The sequence below is a fragment of the Poecilia latipinna genome, unplaced genomic scaffold, assembly GCF_001443285.1.
Source record: "Poecilia latipinna isolate Pla-1442-1.1 unplaced genomic scaffold, P_latipinna-1.0 Scaffold777, whole genome shotgun sequence".
Lineage (NCBI taxonomy): Eukaryota > Metazoa > Chordata > Actinopteri > Cyprinodontiformes > Poeciliidae > Poecilia > Poecilia latipinna.
In genome coordinates, this window is record NW_015113393.1 from 196,119 (window position 1) to 217,108 (window position 20,990).

The 20,990-nt window shown below is 37.0% G+C and overlaps 1 protein-coding gene across 3 annotated transcripts in view; it reads right to left on the minus strand.

Annotated features, from left to right (window-relative positions):
- Positions 1-150: 150 nt before the first annotated feature.
- fgd6 (FYVE, RhoGEF and PH domain containing 6) overlaps positions 151-20,990 on the minus strand; it is a 28,527-nt gene continuing 7,687 nt past the window's right edge. Inside the window, exons 3-21 of one of the 3 annotated variants that reach the window (XM_015046382.1) lie at positions 15,932-16,043; positions 11,551-11,615; positions 11,441-11,471; positions 8,253-8,404; positions 7,023-7,179; positions 5,837-5,924; positions 4,903-4,953; positions 4,760-4,818; positions 4,614-4,685; positions 4,457-4,525; positions 3,627-3,710; positions 3,383-3,462; positions 3,198-3,300; positions 2,224-2,382; positions 2,045-2,147; positions 1,520-1,614; positions 1,309-1,437; positions 1,080-1,228; positions 151-988 (exon numbers count right to left, since the gene is read on the minus strand). In XM_015046382.1, the coding sequence (XP_014901868.1) occupies positions 946-988; positions 1,080-1,228; positions 1,309-1,437; positions 1,520-1,614; positions 2,045-2,147; positions 2,224-2,382; positions 3,198-3,300; positions 3,383-3,462; positions 3,627-3,710; positions 4,457-4,525; positions 4,614-4,685; positions 4,760-4,818; positions 4,903-4,953; positions 5,837-5,924; positions 7,023-7,179; positions 8,253-8,404; positions 11,441-11,471; positions 11,551-11,615; positions 15,932-16,043 (1,801 nt within the window). In that variant the 3' untranslated portion in view covers positions 151-945. Of the gene's footprint in view, positions 989-1,079; positions 1,229-1,308; positions 1,438-1,519; positions 1,615-2,044; positions 2,148-2,223; positions 2,383-3,197; positions 3,301-3,382; positions 3,463-3,626; positions 3,711-4,456; positions 4,526-4,613; positions 4,686-4,759; positions 4,819-4,902; positions 4,954-5,836; positions 5,925-7,022; positions 7,180-8,252; positions 8,405-11,440; positions 11,472-11,550; positions 11,619-15,931; positions 16,044-20,990 lie in introns of all 3 variants that reach the window. The other 2 variants (XM_015046381.1, XM_015046384.1) reach the window with 2 other exon arrangements.

Below are 20,990 nucleotides of genomic sequence, written 5' to 3' on the forward strand. Positions count from 1 at the left end.
TTGCAAAATTTTCTTTTAAAAAAAGGAAAAGATTTTTGAGTTTTTTGGAAAATTTTTTTAAAAAAAAAAAAAAAAAAAAAAAAAACCAGCATTTTATTTCGATTTTAAGATTAAAAAATCTAAATTTAAAAGAGAATGGATATATTTTTTAAAAGCACATTGATTCAGGAAAACAAAAATAAAACATATTTGTGGTACTTTTAGTGTCATCCTTTGTAAAAATTCAGTGCAAACATTACAGGAAAACTTTAAAAAACAATTGAAAACCTGCATTCATTATTATATTTTTCCAATAGCCTAACATTTCCTTTTTCTGTGTAACATTTTGTGTTGCGTTTGTTGCTGCTTCTTGGCCAGGACTCCCTTTAAAAAGAGGTTTTTAATCTCAGTGTGTTTTTATTCTGGTAAAACATACATAACACAGAAATAAAAACATTTGAAAACAGGAACTGGTTCCTTTTTCAACCAGAGTTATGAAGAGCCATTCTGCCGCAGGCTGCAGACCCCTGTTAAAGGCGATCTTTGATATTTTACTTTTTCTATTTTTAAATATATTTTTGTCATTTTAGCTGCCTTTGCTGTTCCTGACCGTTTCCTATTTTGTGTCCAGTTAGTCTCAGTTGGATGACCTTTCACCCTTGCACCGCCTGCTTTAACCTAATATCCATCTGGGTGCTCAGCTGTGTTTTTGTCAGTGAGTGCTTGTCGTGATTCCTTCATCTGAAAGCATTTTGAAATTCATTCCCAGACTTTAGACTTCTGAAGATTTCTCCGCACACTTTGGTTAAACTTCCTCACACGTGCTTCTGGACTTGACTGTTGACCTGCAGCCGCGACTCGCTCCATACCCGACCCGAGTCCGCACGGCCGAGCGTCAGAGGCCGGCTGTTTGTTTGAAATGTTTCCGTGTGCGGTTTTGTAATCCGTCCGGATGGATCTGAGTATCTACTGCTCCAGAATCATCGCCTCTTGGAAGGCTTCGATCCATCTAGACGTAAAAACACAAAAAGACTAGTTTTAAATTGACTGACACTTTCTTTGAATCTGTGTCTGACGGACGGCTGGGTTTATTTGGGCACCTCTGCGCTGTGGGAATGTCGTCAGCCTTGAAGATGTAGAACAGCGTGTTTTTGTGATACAGCTTGAACTGCAGCTTCTGAGCCGGCCCGTTCTTCTCCTCCCTCAGGAAGAATCCCAGCAGCGGTTGGCTCTCCAGCGCCGCCACGTCCTGCACCAAAACACACCGGGACCAGTTTAGAGGGAGCTGAGCCGAGACGAGCCACGGCCGGGAGAACACCAGCGGGTTACCTCGCTAGCAGCGTAGGTGTACAGAACTTTGTTCTTTATGACGAACCACAGCCTCTTCCACTGCTTCTTGTTGCCTTTGGATCGGTGCAAGTAGCCGCTCATGGAGGAGTTTTCTGTGTTGGCGGACACCTGGTTGCCATGGAGATAAGTCAGACGCTAGGGCATTGAATACACCGACAGAGAACACGCTACGTTTGTTTAGGTGTTGTACCTCCTTTAGTGCAGCTGGAATCTTCTTCTGTTTTCTAGTGAAGGAAAACGCTCCAGATTTAATGGGAGATGTTGATGACGAAGCACAGCGGTCGCCTAAAATGGATTACATTAGATGATAAAGTTAATTATTAATCTTTAAAAACTTTAGATTTAATTTTTAGATTTATACTGATGTATTTATTTTTTTTACTTTCTCAGAATTAATTTTTTTTTTGCCAGATGGAGCATAAACAGCTTCTGATTTAGAGAAAAAAAAAGTCTGAATTCTGAGAAAAACAAACCAGAATTCTTTATTTTTGGAAGCGGCTCTAATCCTCTTCCGTACGCTTAATAGTAGCCAATAATGTGAACAATCTATTTTATAGTCCAAATTTGACATTTTGACCACTATTTTCATCTCTATTTTAATTTATATGGCATCATAAAGATGTCATATGAAGGTAACTTATTGACTGCATGCATCTACTCTGCATAACCACATAATAAACCCCCTCTAGTTGCTGATGGTTGTGGAAAAACTCACTGTTTTCTTGAAGCTTGGCGAAGCAGTGGTCACACACGCGAGCCGGTTGGTTCTTCAAGTACTCCAGATAGTACTTATTGGTGGAGCAGGCCTGACACACCACCTGGTGGAGAGATAAGGAAGAGAGCATTAGGGCTTGGTTGCTACGTTAAAAGGTTGATCCTAAATGTGGCGCAGACCTTTCCACAGGCCCGGCAGTGATGCCTCCTCCAGGTGAGAGTGAACTCGCAGGTGCAGATCATGCACATGGTGGCTCTCAGGTCTGGGATCCAGATTGGAGCTTTTGAGCCTAACGGGGCGCCGCTGTCGACGACACATTCTGCCTGCATGGACAGACACTGAGCAAATATTACATAGATAAACCAGTATCAAAAAAGCTAATTTTTTGGCACCCGTTGCTGGTGGACTTTTTTTAGCCATACTTTTTTCTTCCACTAAACTTTCCACTTAAATTCTCAGTGAAATATCATTAAGAAAAAAAAAATAAAATCACCCAAAAAGTACCTACTCAACATCTCAACATTAAACTAATCATGAACTATTCTAATTAAGCAAATAATAAATAATTTTTGTGCGAATGGAACAGTAGATTCAACACCTTTAAATGTTTTTTCCTCGTTAAATGAAAAGACATCCACTTTGTTTATTATTTTGGGCTTGATTGAAGAAACGGAAATAAATGTTTTTATTTGTTCTCGGAAGTAAAATCAGGATCTTAGGTCAGTTTTCACTTGAAAACACTTTCTATGTTCAGCCAAGTTTTAATGCAGCAATTAAAAGCATATTTAGATGCAACAAGGTGTATTTTAGAGCATCAGTCAATGAGTAGGTGTGGTCCTAGTTACCATGGCAACCCTGAAAGCTTGGAAAAGATGATTACTTTGTGTTGCAGCTAACATTTTTGTAAGTAGGTTTTAATTTAAAAGTTGAAGTTTTGCTCTAATTGGTTCTTGAATTGTAGTTAGGAGGGCCACAAAAAAAATCAATCTAGGGGCCACAAATGGCCCCACTCTGAACACCCACTGCAAAAACACAAAATACTACCAAGTATTTTCAGCCTAGTTTCTAATGCAAATATCTTAGTGCACTTGAAATAATACACAGCCGTCATATATCAACGTTTCCTGAGATGCCCACACAAATTTATCGTCACCTCTTCCTGACTGCGGCTGGATATGAAGGTTATTTTCTTCTTCGTGTAATCTTCGATGGCCTTCCCGATGGCCTCCAGCCACTCGTCTCTCTCTTTAGCGGAGCTGCAAACACAAAGCGAATCAGAGCTCAGAGTCACAGCGGACGCTCGGCGGTGGCAACGTCGCTCTGAGGCTGAGCGCCGACCTGGCAGACAGGATGAAGGAGCGCTCAATGCTTTCGATGTTCAGCTCGTTCTGATAGGCCTCCTGGCTCGGCTTGCTGACCTGGAAACACAGAAAAAATAAAAATCAGCAAAGATGTCGAGATTTTGTTGACTTACGATGGCCATAATTAACCAACCTTTGGGTTTATAAACAGATGAGAATAATGTTTGCCATTAAAAAACAGAAAAATAATCAAAAACTATAATCATAACTGTCTCTCAAACCTTCATTCCAGCCAGCGACAGAACACTGTTGAGTTTATACTGGGCAGACTGGACCGGAGTGGTGTACATGAGTGCATCATTAAACTGGAAAATTAAAAGAAACAATTCAGAAATAAGTTATGTTAAAAAAATAAACCTAATATGACACATAACCTCTTTTTTAAGGATGCGTCTTCAACTGTTTTCAATCTAAACGGGTCACAAATGTGTCATTAATTAAATAAAAATAGAAATAAATCAATATTTTATCTATTAGTTCCTTTCCCCAAGGTAAAATTCAAACTCTTTTTACACATTTTCTAGGTAATTTTTCAAACTTTTCCAGCAGTACACTTTGGAGATTAAAAACAATATAAATGAACTAAAAGTATGTATAAAATATAAGACGATCTTTATTCCAGAAATAAGTCATTGAGAAATTAGGAATAATAAATATTCAATACATTGAAACAATCAAAAGAAATTGTGTTAAAGTAAATGACCTTTCTGTTAAAATATACACAAAAGTCACAAAATAATGTCTTAAAAATGTTCTCACTACGTTTTCTTGCATTTAGCAGATTAGATTAATTTTACCAATTCTAATTAATCTAAAACAAGATAAATTTAATCTGACTTAACTTCAGGCAGTGAGAAAAAAATGTGTATGTGTTTTTTTTAGGTGTATGAAAATACCTGGCTGTAAATGTAAGTAGCACTTTCCAGATTATGAAAAGTTTGATTTCACTTTCAAAAACTTGATACAAAAATCCCGAGTCAAACTTAAAGAATGACTTGATGCTTTAACCATTTAGATTACAGAATGCTGCAGCAGAAATCTCGTTGCTCACCAGAAAAAACATTCTCGGCTGCATGACTTTCCTGGACAGCTTCATGAGCGTCCCCTCCTTCAGGAACACCTGGACACGGAGGACATGTTCATGTGTTGTTTGGCTTCAGCCTGAACCTGTGACAGGTTCTCCAGGACTGTTTGGGTTCTGGACCTACCCTGCCTGGCTGGACGATCTCATGCTGGCCGTTGAGGCTGTACTGAATCTGCATCAGCTTCTGAAAATTATCCTGCAGCACAGAGGAGAAGAGACGAGGTGTGATGCTGCTAAACAGACGCCGTTTAGTGGGAATAAAAGTCTCACCCCTTGTTTCATGATGTCATTCGCATGATTGGCTACTTCCTTCACGACGCTGAGCGCGGCTGCATGGAGAGGAAATATAAAACATCAGTGAAAGGCGTGTTTTCAGTCTCAATGCTAGAGGTGAACACAGATTTTCATCTCACTTTGTGTGTCTTTATAGTCCTCAGAGTCTTCAGGGAGGTTCTTCAGATAATCTGCAAGAGTAAAAACAGGTTTGAATACAGATTATTTTACAGCAAAACTCTGAGGTTGAAGTTCAGTTATTTACTTACTTTGTTCATTTTTTGTTAAATTGTTTTTACTAAAGAGTCATTTTTTATTCTGTCATAATTTATGTTATCAAATTCTTCTCTTTAAGTGAAAGACTCAAAAAATTATATTTACCTAAATATGGACTTAATCACTTTTTATTTTTTTTCTCTGTTGTATGTAATTTTTATAGAGCACTTTACAAGTATATCTCAATGAATGAAACATGTATTTAGTCTAACTTTGTCCTATATTATTCATTTATTTTTATCATTTTGTGAACTTTTTAGACAAGTTTGTTTATTTAATTTAAAATTTTTACGTTTTATTCCATTTTAAACATTATTTTTATCTTGCTTTAAACCTTGGTAATCATTTCCTCTTCCTCTTTTTTAAGTCTTTTAGTCAACTAAATAAATATAGTTGATTTTGAGATGGCTAAACTTCTCTATACCATAAAAGTACTAAATATCTTAGTTATCTGAATTTTGTTCTTGGTCCTATGGTAGAATTTTTTTTGCCACTGACAATAAATCTAAACTAAGCTATTCATCTTGTCCCTATTCAAGAATGTTACAATAGTTTAAATAAAAAGTCTTTGCATGTTTCAATCTCAAGATATCCCTCGTCAAGATTGTTGCAGGATAGATTTTTGCAAATGTCCACAAGGTGGCAATATGCCACAGAAATATCCACTGCTGCAGCCAGGACCATAAATGCTGGTTTCACTGCAAGCTTCATTCTCGTGCTGCCAATAAAGCGTTGCCATGATCTAATAAACTGGTGACCTAAAGTGTTCAGAGGGAGAGGATGGAGAGGGGTCTGTACCTGTGAGCAGCAGCTGGTACTGAGGGATCCTCTGCACTGGTTTCAGAAGATAATGTTTCAGAGCCAGGCTGGCGCATCGCGGACTCATCTGAGACAAAAAACAAAACAAAAAACGCAGAGCAATTCAAGGCTGCAGCCGTCAACACAAACACAACAAACCTTACAAATTATTTAAACTTGTGTTGCTGTGGATGTAGCAACAGCACCAGACACTATATTTGCACTGGAAGCCAGAGGCAGGACTTTTAACCATTAACTAGGCCTTAAAATGAATTCATCTTTTATTGCTGCAGCATGATCTCACACAGGAAAATATATGTTAAAAAATGTTAACCAACTTAGCTTTGGAGCAATTCTGCTGCTTACTTTGTAAAATAAAATAAAAAAAAACATTTTTCCAAAAGGAAAATTCATCTTCTATGGCATTTTACAAGTTTGTAGCATAAAGGTGGAAGGATATTCCAGAAAAAGATCAATAACATCAATACTGTAGAGAATTTGAAACAGTACAACATGAAATTACAGTATGTCTAATATATGAGACAGAAAGAAGGTTAATGTTGGAGGAATAAAAACAATCAAAAACCTTTTAACTTATTTAATATATTACAGGGAAAATCACTAAGTAAAATATTCAATACTTTTAGAAAAAAGTTGATTAAAAAATATAATAATCAATACTACGTGTATAAAAAAAATAGACATTTTGAGCCACACTCCGTGCCAGCAGGTGGCGGTAAAGCTTACTAAACTCTTCTTGTAAACCACCAATAAAAAACAAAAAGAAGAAGTTCATTCGTCTTCTCCTGATAATATCTAGGTTAGTTCTACATAAATGTACAAGCTTCACCCAGCAAAGTGGCGATAAATTTGCATTGACACAATAGATGAAAAAAACCTACCTAGCTAGCTAGCTAGTTAGCGGTAGCTTCAACCACCTCGAGTCACAACGCAGTGAAGATGTGCAACTCTGCAGGGACTGAAATGGGAATTGAGGAAAGCTGCTTTTTTCTGGTTAACCATTTCTGTGTAATCTGGCTTTCTGTTTTAGATTATTATCATAGTGATTACCATATTTTCTAACAGATATATAACCCTAACCCTACAGTTAAAGGTAAAATCCTTAGAAGAGATTATACCACTGCAATCCAAAGAGAAAAGACGTGAAATAAGAGCCCAAATCTACCTCAAATTCCCGGACAACAGCTGCGAATGCAGGGTTCTTCCTGCACTGCTCATCCAGCAGAGCTACATTGTTGTCAAACTGGCGGATGTAGGTGGAATACATCTTCAGATAGGGACCTTTCTGGACAAAAATGTCCGACAATCTCTGGTGGTCGCTCCTGTTAAGAAACACAAAGAGGCTGTAATGAATCAAACGGGTGAAAGCTAGTTTCACTTTCCAATAATAACACTGATTCTGCATGTATCTAACATATACTAAACTAAAATATACAGAAAATAGTAAACAGTGATGTAAAAAACGTCTTGTGCATATCAGAGGTGGGTAGAGTCCTCAAAAATTGTACTCAAGTAAAAGTAGAAAGTAGCAATCCAAGAAATTATTCAAGTAAGAGTAAAAAATTATTTGGTAAAAAGTCTACTCAAGTACTGAGTAACTAATCAAAACATAAGTCATTTAATATTTAAAAACTACATCATCACATGGATAAAAATATAAAGTTTTGTGTAAATTTTGGTATTTTAAAGACTTAAATTTAAATAATTTATATAAATAGCAAAATTACAAGATAAGTAAAGTGAAACATCTTTCCAAATCAATTTCTTTCAAAATAAAATGTATAAAACTAACGAAAATTTAAATGCCAGGTGTGTGTCTGTTCTGGTGTGGGTAGAGAATCAAGAACGCTCACTACTCTTACTACAGCAAAAGTAAAGCATTGTGAAAATACTCCTAAAAGTACGAGGGATTTTTAAAAAATGTAATTAAGTACATGTGACTAGCTACAACTTAACTGATTAATTTAATATAGTTAGAAGACAGTAGTTGTAATTTTGCATGTATGGATTAACTACAGGACTTAAATCTTATGAAACTTTCACAAAAACTGCAGGTGTGTCTGATCAATTTGGTTAAAAAAGCTTGTTCTTGTTCAGTGAAGTTACTCAAACTAGGTAAAATATCCAGAAATTTACTCAAGAGTAGCAATACTTCATAATAAAGTTACTAAGGTAAAAAAAAATTTCAAAATGTTACTCCAGTAAATGTAACTAGTTGCTACCAAAAAATGGTGAATACTAAAAACTGACTTCAAATGAATGCAAAAATAAACTTATAAAGGGTCAAAAATGTTTTTTAGGAGCTGCTCTCTCACTAAAATCCAACTTTCTGTCTGTTAATTGGGATTTACTGCTAAATCCCAGTGTAATTTGAGTGTTCAGAGTGGAAGCGCACCAGTGTGCCACCCTGTCCTCCAGCTCTCGCAGCAGGTCTTTGTTCAGCTGGTACAGCTGCGGCAGATAGTACAGAATCTGACTCAGGATCCGCTCGTCCACCACCGGCTTCCCGTTCTGACGCGTTGCCTTAGCAACAGCATCCCGAAAGTCCTGAAGAGACAGACCGGGTCAAATCAGAGACATTAACACACCCAGGACTTGTGCTGCAGCTGAACAGGAACATAACCCCCTTCCACCTCCCTCACATAATTTTATGGCTCAGTCAAGTCCGCGTTTTGAGTTTGCCCGGCGAACCGACGCACACATGCACCTGGAAGGAAGGGAAGGGAACCCGAGCACGAACCCGACGTCCGCTCTACTGAGCCTGCCAGCTCACAAAGTAAACAAACCCAAATCAAAACAGGGTCTAACAGATTCGGAAACATAAGCACGTAGCACAGAGAATTATGACAGGTATGCGTGTGTGGAGGTCACGGCTTGTAGCCGGAGGAAGCAGCTGCTGCAGAGCCAGAAGAATGTGATCTGACCTCTTTTCTTGGACACCGCTAGTCCTTCCCTCTGGAGAGTTTTCTACTAATCGTGCTGCGGTTTTACTAAAGCTACCAGACAGGTGGACTCTCCAGCCACATTGCTAGGAGATGTGTTAGCTTATTTAACTTCTGTCTGTGTCCTTAAATGAACAGAGGCTCACTTTTATCTTTACCTTTTGCTTTATTGCTCAGCTGATATAATTCTTGTGTTTGGGTGATTCTCAAGCCAAATTGCATATATTAAAGGGGATCTGTTATGCAAAATTTATATTCTGCACGTTTTTGTACTTCCATTTGTTTCTAAACACAGCTAAAGTGCTTAAAAAGAAAACACTCAGTTGTTTTTTGGCAATAAGTTAATATTTTTGGTGTTTGGAAAACCTTCCGAAGGCTTTGCCCCGTTACCTAGCAACCCCAGCCTAGCCCAACCTGTTACCTAGCAACCCAAGCAGAGTTCCAGCATGTTTAGTCAGCTGATTTTTCCCACCCAGAAACTGCTTGCTGCATTTTTGTTGGCTGTGCAGGAGGCTCCACTTCTGCTTTTCAAAGATGTACAGTTGTATGATTGCTCATCTGTACCAGTGTAAATGCTGAGTTTGGGGGCGTGGCCAGCAGCAGCTTATTTGGATTTAAAGTGACAGAGGCCCTACAACAGCTCATTCTGAAAGGGGGGCAAAGTAGGAAGAACTGAGCAGAATAAAATTTCATTTTCTAAGAATGATTTAGTGATTTAACAAACATGTTTTAATTAGCCCATTGTTCTATTTAACCTGTTCAAGGAAGCATAATGGTCACCTTTAATATCCCCATTAAAAAAAATGTATTGGTTTGATGCAGAATAAGTAAATTAAACTCTCCGCTTCACCTTAAAGTCTTAAAATCTCAATAAAATTAATATTTTATTTAAGTATTGTATAATTTCAAGTGATACTATGTATACTCAGAAGGGTTAGCAAACAGATTTATGGATGCAGTGGGGACATTTTCTGCATGCTCTTTTGTAAACCAAACATCCTATAGTCAGTTGGTCAATGATCCCTATGAATAAACTAATGTTGCAGCATGAATCTAAACACTGGATGAGAGGTCAGTACATGAATAATCCTGCATTCAGTCCCTTCTCACTGAGATAAAAACATCATTATTTAACAAACCAAGGCTGCTGGGATCAGTAGGCTTTATAGACGTGTAGTTAAAAGTCATCTGCAAAGAAATGTATTATTCACTACTATTACCAATAAGAAGAAAAATGTAAATTAGGGCTAAACAAAATATCGTGACTATATTGGCACTCAAACAGAAATATGTGCAATATTGGTATCAAAGGACAGCTTGGAGAATAATAATCATTAGCTAATATAGTCTAAGTGTTATTAAATTGCATTTTCCATTTTAATGTAGTATTAGCCCAGCTGGACAGAGTCTGCTTCACACAAATGATGGTGCCCAAAATGCTAAATGTCAAAGAGTAATTGTAGCATTGGTGAGAGGAAAGCATTTTTAGAAAGTGATATCATGGAAATAGTTTTGTGCAACCCAAATGTAAATAGAAAACAGAAGGAGGCCAACAACTCATTCCTGAGGTATGCCATAAATTAATGAAGACACTGAATTATTACTAAGGATTGACCGCAGTTATTTAGAGGGAAAAATGTCAAAATTTTCATCTTTTACCAATAACTATATTTGTTCAAGGAGAATAAAGTAATTAGAGTGATGGAAAGCAGCACATAGATCTAAATAATAATTTCTCTGTTTAAACTTGGTCATATTCCAATTTAAACAAGCTTGTACAAATTACAAACTGGAAAAACAAACAAACAAATCCTCAAGAAAGAATTTAGTTTCCTCAAAACCTCAAAGGGCTACCAAATAACATCTAACAAGGTTTCCCCCTGAAAACTTGTTAATCCTGGTGGTTGGGCGCTGGGGCAGTCAGCGGCCCGTTGTGTTTTTGAGTTAGAAAATGTTTAAAGTTGACAGGAAATTTGAAAGTATCACTTGATAATAGTGTTATTGGAAGATTAATATCTGAACACCAACTATAAAGTATTAAAAAATGCAAACATCTAAATAAAAACTACGTATATAAGCAATACTAAGCCTGGTGGGGCACAAGTAAAGCCTGGTGGTCCGCCAGGCTTATAACACACTGGGGGAAACCCTGTCTGACATTAATAAAGAATCTTTTTCTGTGCTCCAGAAAAAAAGTCTTGCCCTAAAGATTCACAACAAATCAATGCAAATCTGTCTTGAAGTGAAGCAGCTCTTTAATGATTAAACTTGACAAAAACAAACAAAACTGCAAATGTTTTCCTTCAATTCATCACCCATACCTTAAGCTAACAATAGATGCTAATGCAAACACCAACATCCACCCATCTTATGGGATATTAATCGTCTCTTTATTGGTTTTCTTTCATTCAAACAAACACACACCCTTTACTTAGTTTCCAGTAAAAGAAAAGTTCAAAGCATCTCTTTCCTCATTGTGGTTTGGTATTCACCTGCCTACCACTGCCCCAGTGAAACCAGTAAAACCCTCAAACACAGCCCACATCAAGAGAAAACACTTTGATCGTCACTCAAACAGTAATCACAGACACTGCTGTTTGTCCTCTGGCTGCTCAAGGAAATGAATAAAAGCAACACTTACTATGTGTAGAAGCTTTAGGACGTCCACAAACCTGGAAAAAAAGTGGAAATAAATTATTTTAGCACACTTTCAGACACAAGCTGCAAGTCCTGCATCGACGAAACACTCACACTTTCTCTGAGCTCATGATTTCCTGGGCAATGTGCACCACCTTCTTCCTCTTCATGTCATCCTCCTGCTGAAAAGCGACAAACAGTAAGATGATCGCTCAGAAAAGGTCAAAACCACACAGCGTTTACTCACAGACTCACTGCAGATCACCATGATCATCTCTGGGTGTTTAAAACCAAAAAATAACGGCCTCCTCTCTCTCTCTTTCTTTCTGCTGCTGGATGGTGACGGGGCGGTCGCTGCGTCACTCGATTTGGACGGCAGCCTTGGCCTATGCCTGCCTGCTCCTATCTGAGGCTGTATTTGTCGAGCATTGAGGGGCTTCAGACACAGGTGTTGACAGCATCATGCAGAGGGTCATTCAGGACGCATAAAGGAAGGGAATAAAAAACTGTTTCACACAGAGAGGGAGCTATTCCTGAACCTGCAGCGCCTTCTGTGTTTGCTCACCATCCCCCTTTCAACACACACTCATCCACTTCTAAAAGGCCGTCACAGGGAGCAAACATGCTTGGCAGCATGCGTGCGCTGAGTGCTAAGTCTCCAGTGCTGATTAGAGATGTTCACTGTGACCTAGAAATGTTGAACAAGAGCTAACGATGAAGGAAGTTGGTTCAGTAGAGGTGGAAATATCGGTAATATCAGTATTGGATCGATACTTTAGCTTCAGATTCTGATTCAACTCAACGCTACCTCCAAAAAGATTTTGTTTTGATTTGCTCTCTTTCATAGTTTTTTGTACTTTATTCAGGAAAAAATGCACACAAATCTGTTCTGCGTTTCTATTGTTTTTGTTTGTCACATTTATCATTTCCCCCCAAGTATGTTGCAAGGGTTTCTTTTGGTTATTGCGAGCTAAAGTTACTTTCAAAATGTTGAGGTCAAAATTGTGATTTTTTTTTTTTATAACCTAATCTTACAAAAAAGTTGAAATTGCTGCACATAACCTTCTCACACTACAAAAACATAAAATCTTATCAATTATTTTTGGTCTAGTTTCTAGTAGGGCTGGGAGATATGAGGAAAATCTAATATCCTGATATATTTTTGCTGTTATGATACACGATATTCTTAAATGAGCTTATTTTAAACTATAGACCCCTTGCAGCATGATGTCACCCACACAAGTTCCAGGCCCCATTTCCCTGCTAGCCTTAAATGTAAGCTCATATAAAAAGTGATGCCGTGTTTTGCTATGAACTGCTATGACTAATAAGGTGAGAAAAATTTTTAACAAAGAAAAAAAATAGCGAGGGAGAGGTAAGTAGGTAAGTTTGCTTGACTTTGACAAACTTAAATAGATGTGCTGTGGAATAAGGTGTGTTTTGGTTCAACTTAAAAATAAAAAAGGCGACCTACACACCAGCTGACAGATTATCTGTAAAGCAGGTGTTTCAATTAATCAGCCACCGCTGTGTTAGCTTGGCTAATAGCAGCAGCAGCTAATCTACCACAGTGATCAATTATTAATAAAAGCAAAATACACATCAAGCCTAAAAACCGAAATCTGTAGCGAACTGAATGTTCTGCTCTATGTGGGGGTAATGTTTGAGTGTTTTTGGTGCCGAATCCTCAAACAATAAAGTTGCGTTGTTGTCAGTTGCTATGGCAACGAGTCTACGTGTATCGTAAAGCCGGCACAAGAGCGAGAAAAAAAGAATGAGTAGTTTTGAGTTATTTTCCCCATTGCATAGCATTAAATGAATCATACCTACGTCTCCAGGTTTCACTTTAACGGACCAGTTCTACCGCGGCAGCGCGGCTATGAACGGCATGTAGCAGAAGAGTCCCAATATGGGGGGGAATAAATCTGCGGTACAACCTTTATATATAATAATTTATATAATAATTTTATAACATGTTTCGCAAATTACCTCATTTTGTTCGACGTCCTCCATATAAAATCCAAACCACTGCCAAATTATTGATCCAGCGCTGTTTCTTTTCGGAACTAGACTAGTTCATCTGATTAGTCTTCAGTTACCGTCTCATTCACGGCTCGCCTCAAACTCTCGCTGTCACCATGTAGTTTGTTTACTCCGCGCAGCTGATTGGTAGAAAAATTTCAGGTTGGGAGGGGGGAGGGACTAGTGATGCATTCATAGGGTGTCGGATAAACCATACTCGCAGTGAATTTTGACGGCGAAAGTTTAATATTTGAACAATTTATTCTCGATAGTTGCGATGTAGCCATTTTAACTATCGTAAATTGAAAATATTCCTGCTGCATCGAGTATACTCAATACATCGCCCAGCCCTAGTTTCTAGTCCAAACATCTTAGTACACTTGAAATAAGACAAAAATAATTTAAAAGTAACTTTCTCGCAGGATAAAGTGGCTTGTTTTAGATAAATAATTTCTTAATATTGATAAGAATTAGATTATTTCTCTTATAACAAAACATTTTCCATGTTATAATTCAATCAATCAATCAATCAATCAATCAATCAATCAAATTTTATTTGTATAGAACATTTCAGCAGCAAGGCATTTCAAGGTGCTTTACATAATTAAAAAACAAAATAAAAACAGCATGTGACATTGAATAAACAGTAAGAAAGAGAAAGAGATTTTGGAAAAATTACTTTTGTTACGTAGCACGGGTATTATCCAGGTCCCGTCGCCTAACAGGACAAGGTCTCCAACCTTGCAGCACCAGGCTCCGTTCACCTATCACACGAATTTTTGCGCTAGGACTTTGCCGTCCTACACGGATTTTTGTGCACTATTTTTACCTGTTAGAGTCTAGAATTTACAGGGTTTTTCTGTGTTAGATGATAAAAACTTGGTTAAATAAGAACTTTGCAATCGCTAAAATATCAGTAAAACCAACGTCTTACATAAGAAAAGAGAAAAAAAACATTAAAAAACATTAAAAAGTGAAATAATCTGCTACCAGAACCAATAATTTTTCATCAATGTTAAGGAATTATTTACTTAAAATAAGCTCCTTTATCTTGCTGAAAAGTTACTTGTAAGTTAGTTTTGCCTTATTTCAAGTGTCATAAGATATTTGCACTAAAAACTAGACCAAAAATACTTCACAAAAAAGATAAGATTTTAGCACAGTTAATATTTAGAGTGTAAATAATATTTTCAATGCAGAAGAAGAATTCAAGTTAACATGAAGTGTTTACACAGTATAAGAAGATCCTACAAAACATCTCAAAATGGTCTTGGCAAAAAAGCCCAGTATTTGCTTGGTATTGGATCAAAATCTAAACATTAAGTATCTCACTCCTGTAGTTTTCAGGTTTCACTGTTTTCCTAATTATTCCACAGGGTTTCTTAAGACTTTTCATAAAGGGCAGATTTGTTAAGAGCTAATTAAAGTTTGTCCTGTCAACAGATTCACACCTGAGAGGTGTGTCTGGATTTTCCCTTGCAAAAAGTTTGTCTTTACATCTTGCACTTCCCTCAAAATGCATTAATATACATTCAATTTTGTGGCCAAAATGTGAAAAAGAATTGCCGATTCCAGGTGTTATTCCCTCATGTTTCCTCCTATCTTATCTAAAAATATAGATAATTGCCGTTAGTCAATGCCACAAGTTGTTTCTACAAAACAAAACAACTGACTGAACCTCCTCCAAGATTAGTGACTCCTTGTTTTTCTGTGTTGTGTAAGTGGCCTCAGCCGCTCTGGATGTTGTAAATCATGCCATATTAGCTAGGGCTGTAGTGATACAATAATCTCACGATACGATACATGATATACGATATTCTGCTCATGATACGATATATATATTGCGATAATCTGCAAAGGATACAATTCAGTAGACTTTTGCGATTTTCTGAAAGATTTTAGAGGGACGGAGTGATTTTGGTGATATTTTGTGACTGTTATAGAGGTGGATTGAATTAATTTAACTGAAAATTGATTAACAGCACCAACTACACAATACCTGGCTCTGGTTGGACATGGACACAGACTTAAAGTCGACAGCTGGACAAAAAGAATCAAAGAAGTGGTGAGAAAACATGTTTCTTTTAATTGAAACAGTACAAACTGTAGCTTACAGGCTTTTGTAAAGTAAATAAAGTGCATCAAGTACCCTGCTCTGCATAGTCTGATACCTTTTTAACCTTGACACTTAACATCTGAAGGAATCACTCTAAGCCTGATGACCTAATCACTCTCCTGGCGAAGCAAGCAGTGAGTGAACAAGGTGACAGTTGGATGATACTTGCGGATGAATATTGATTTTTTTCTAGGAAAGAAAATATCGATATATATATCGCAAAATCGATATTATTACACAGCCCTAGTATTAGCAAATGTTTTGGTTTTAATTTCGTACTTAATTACTTTCTGACTGAGGTGGTCATTAAATCGCTCTGCATCCGAGTAAATTCCAGACAGGATGAAATGAGCGTACCTGTCTGTCTGCCTCATCCAGGTGCTCCTTGCTGGAGGTGGAGCTGTTGTCCTCTTCGTCTGAACTGTGCATCTCGTCCTCCTCAGAGTGGACATCGTCCTTCAGCCAGTCGCTGTTTGGGAAGAGGATGTCAGTGAATGAAAATAATGATTTAGACATGTCCAGTATGTCTTTGCAGAAGAGCGGGTGAGTGCTTGGAAAAAGACTTCCTGGATAATTAAAGATTTCAAGAAAGCTTGTGGAAAGATCAAAATCCCAACCTGAGTCACCTTCCTCTGACACTAAGAAGTCTGACTTATTTTCCAAGGAAAATATTTACTTCACTGCAGGATTCAAAGGCCATAAAACTAACCACTAACCTCCAAAAATAAACCCTTACAACTAGATTTCCAGGGATGAACTGTTCCTTTTTTCACTCCTGATATCGATACCAATATCTGAGGTTTAGTATCAGCTAATACCGATCCAATACAGAAAAATAGCGTTGAATTAACTTAAAACCTTAGGAATTAGCAATTCTAAATATAATGTAAGATAAATAATAAAAAATTACATTTAGAGCACAAAGCACAGAATTAGGCTGAATAGATCAGACACCGATATCCGATGTAGAATTTTTTTTTTTTTTTTCAAAATTGTATTGGCGCATCTCTAAACATTTTCTGAAAAACCCGGATCCCTCCTAGGAATGTAACTGATAACAGTTCAGCTTGTTATCAGTTAAATGCCCTTATGTGGGATTTCTAAGAAGTACAAACTGCTTCAGCTCACATCAGAGCGTCTCAGTGATGGTTTCTCTAAACCAGTATCTTTCTCAGACGGTCCTGGTGGGATTCTCGGCATGTTTTGGGTCATTGTCATGTTGCAGGTTCAGCTCTGCTTCACCTCTAATAGTTTTAACATACAGTCTCAGATTTCATGATGGATTCTATAATGGTGAATTGGCCAGAGCAAAGACTCCCTAATCATGATACTTCCACCGCTGCACCTCAAAGTTACCATCACTCTAAACTGGGCTTTGTTGACATGCACACCTCCCATGAAAGTTAAGTTTGTACTTACTGAATTTATTGACTTTTTCTGCTAAATAAAGACTCAAATACTGCTTTCTAACCAAATGTAATTCTTCCAACTAGGGCTGAAATGATTAACCGGATTAATTGTGATGAATTATTGAAGTAATCTTTAACAGATTTAGTAATTAATTAATTGTTAACTGGAGTATACAGATTAAAAAAAGGTCATTTGCTCCATACTCAGAGCAGTAATTAAGCCAAAATTGTGAAAAATCCAAACATTTTGCATTTAAGATAAAAACAACTTTGTCTTTAATTATATTCTACCCAAAATTCATCACGTCATATTTTTTGCTTCATTTTGTTCAAATTCCTTAAAAAAAGTCACATATTAAGCAATTTTTACTGTCCAATTATTAATGAATTAATCCAAAAAATAATCAACAGATTAGCCATCACTTCTTTGATGTTAAGTCAAGAAGAAATTGTTGATGTTTAGTTGGAGAAGCATCCTTTGCAACAAAGTGTTCACAAAAGGAATGCTGTTATTGCATTTTATTTACAAATAAAAATTTTTGTTTCTTTTTTTTAAAAAGGAATTGAATAATTTTTAATTAGCATCTTTTAATGTTTTCTCGGAATGTGCCAATTTTTAAAACTGATTAATCGTCAGAATAATGTATTAATCTTTAGCTGGATCTTAGTTCCAACTCTAAAGCACGGAGGTGGCTGCATCATTCCTTTAAAGCTGGGTTTGAAATAGAAAAGACAGGGCATACATACTGATGAAAATTTATTACCAAAATACTTAAGCTAGGACATTTATCAACATGACTGAAGGTTTTTAACAGATTATTGTTGGCATAAAGCCTTTATTTTCCGCCAGCTGAGACGTTTAAAGCTGTACTTCTAAAACCTGCTTCTTATCTTGCCACGGGTGACTCAACAGGCCGTCTGCGCCAGCAGAACAAGCAGCAACATGAGTCTGAGCCTCTGATGTTTCCCTCTGGCTTGCCTGCAGAATAAAGCCGCCTGATGCTAACCGGAAAGTTCTCAACAGGAGTAATTTAATTCAGTTGAGGTATAGGTTGGTTGTTAGAGGAAAAAAACAAAAATTATTGCATTTTTCTCTGGATCTTTGTTTTTCTCTTACCTAAAAGCCCAAATTTCTCCCTTTTCGGCCCAGCTCCTTTACCCCTCGCGTTCCCTCTCTCCATTCGGTTTCTCCAGCATTGTGGATCAGGCACAGAGCGCCACTTGTTTACAGCCCGAGGCTACTTACATAAACTCAACGGGCTCGGATGCCTGGGAAACACCACGAATTCACTCGCTGCTTCTGTCTCTGCTTTAACAAACACCAAGATCTGCATTCCAGACTGAATTAAGAAGCAGAGCACATCTTAGACGTTTTCAAGGCTGATTTAAAACCCATGTACAATGGAGCCATCCTGGCTGCATCACTTATACAGAAAGAAAATGTTGCAGATGGTAGATAAACACCAGTCAGGAATTAAGTCTGGACACTGAAACTAGAGGTTTTATGTTAGAAAATAAACCAGAAAATGACATCTGACAGCAAACATCCCAAAAAACTTATTTACATTGTCTTCAGAAAATGAGATCTGGAGTCTGTTGTTTTCCATATAAAATTTCTTTAGGGATCAAACGTACCTTGATCAGACAAACAAATAGTTTCCAATCTTATCTAGAGTTAGCAGTTTAATTATGAGCTGCGAGGGCCATTCGAGGCTATTGCAGCTTTAATTATCTTTACAGCTAAAGATTTGTCATGAAAAGGTTTTATTATCTTGAAACAGTAAGCATTAAAGATGGTTTTGTCAGGATAAAAGTGATATTGAACTTTCATTTCTACTCCCATGATGAGCTCATAAGCTTGTTTAGCCAAAAATAACCAATTAGTTATCTCAAGAAAGTGAAGTCTTAAGATGTTTTTAATCTTTATAGACGCTCTTGAGCTTGTTTTGTATCAATAATAGTCTGGATTAGGGCTGCACAATATCGCTGTACTAGATCCAATTTTAGTAGTTTTTATTTTTGTTTTCATTTCTAAAAAATAAATTACAAATGACAGAAATTATTTTCAAAAACTGGCTTTTATTTCAACCGTCCCTTTTATGCTGTATGATGGAGAATTAGGACCATGATATGAGAATTTTTGTTTAATTACAAGAACATAGTCATCATAAAATTAGCAGAATATAGTTTTACCAGTTTTAAAATTAGGGGAAAAAAAGTTGTTTTAATTTCTTACGTTGTTCTTGCATGAGTTTTCATAAAATTAAGACTTCATTCTCCTAATATTATGACTTTTTCGCTGGTAATATTATAACTTTATTCTCATATGGTTTAAACTTTATTGTAATTTCACTTTAATCTCTTATTACTATAACTTTATTCTCGTAACTTTATGACTTTATTTTTGTTAAAAAGAGAAGATCTTAGCCTGACCCTTCATGCCCAAACAAATAGAAGCTGTAAGACGAACTTGTGAAACAAGATGGCGGCCTTGGGCGTACTGATATTACTGTAAACATTGGTGGGAAAAAAATCCAGATTTTCCAAAACTTCAATCTTCAATGACAGTTCAATTAATTGATAAAAATAGAATATTGTTAAAATTTTTTTTTTTTAATCGGAAGGTTTGTTTTGGGGTGGAGAAAACTTGCAGAAAAAAAAACAGCTTAATATGCCATAAAAAATGATTTAATGTGAAATTTAACTTTCCTTAGCTCTTTTTTCAGCATGAGAACAAACCAGCCAACCATACTGTTCAGGACGGGGGAAAAACAGAGTGTTGAGGTTAAAACGAGGTTAAACGTAGTGCAAGGGCAGCCAGAACGAGGCGGCGGAGGAGGCTGGTGGTTGCTGGAGGTACATTTTCCCTGATTTAGAGAGCCGTGTGGCGATTTCTGCGATTCTCAAACATTTCCTGCTCCAGCCACTGAAAATAACCCACAGGAAAACAGGCCCACTCAGAGCACATCAACGCTCTATTCAAACTCAAAGCCACTGACTCAGACTCAGAGGCCGACATATTTGTCTTCTAGTAAATACAAACCGCTTCTGTCACAACCAGTGAACCTGTCGCCGGTCTCCCACTGAAGGAGCTGGACTTACTCCAGTACTGTTCTTCAGATTATGGGTCCAAACAATTGATCGACTAATGGTATTAGTTTATTAAATAAAAATTAGTTCCAATTGATTAACTTATAACGTCCGTTAGATCTTCTTTTAGTGTTGTAGTTTGACCGCCATACAGCAGAGGGCGCCGCTTGTAATCCTTAAGCAGAGGTATAAACAGAGCGGTTGACGGAGAAAGAAAAATGGCGGCCATACCAGAAAGAGAAACGGTACAGAGTGGGATGCAATATGCACTTTATGTGGTTCTGATTTTTATTTTTTATTTTTTTAAATAACACTCGACAAGCTCCTTAAGTTGTTTTGAAATATAAATACTAGACAAGCTCCTTAATTTATCACATTAACAGCGTTCATTCAGCCGAGCTGCATGACGTAGCAGCGTCAGCTTCTAATTCAAAAATTGCTGAAGTGCTACAAAGACGAGGATAAAGTCAGACAGGCGGAGGAGATAACGCTGAAAAATTGTAACATGGTGTTAAACAAACATGATGCCCATTAGTTAGGTTGATTTTGAGGTCTGTTGTGAGTTAATTCAATTAATGGCACTAAGTTTAAAATTCCTTCAAGAGCAACCACAGACAGTACTTCTGTACGAACATCTCATTGTTCATCAAGTGTTTCACACATTTTATTTTGTTCATCTTTTATTTTTCTATCCAGCAACTTAAGATGTTCCTGTTTTGTTACGTTTCATTAATATATCTAAATTTATGTGATAAAACCTCAATCTTCTGTTTATTCGGCCAGTATTTAATACAGCTGACACAAAATGTCTTTTTTTTTAATTGATCATATCTTGAAAAATTTAGCTCTTTATGGTAAACAAAAAGTTAAATAAACAACATATACCTAATTGTAAAGTGAAGGTTTTTTTCTTTTAA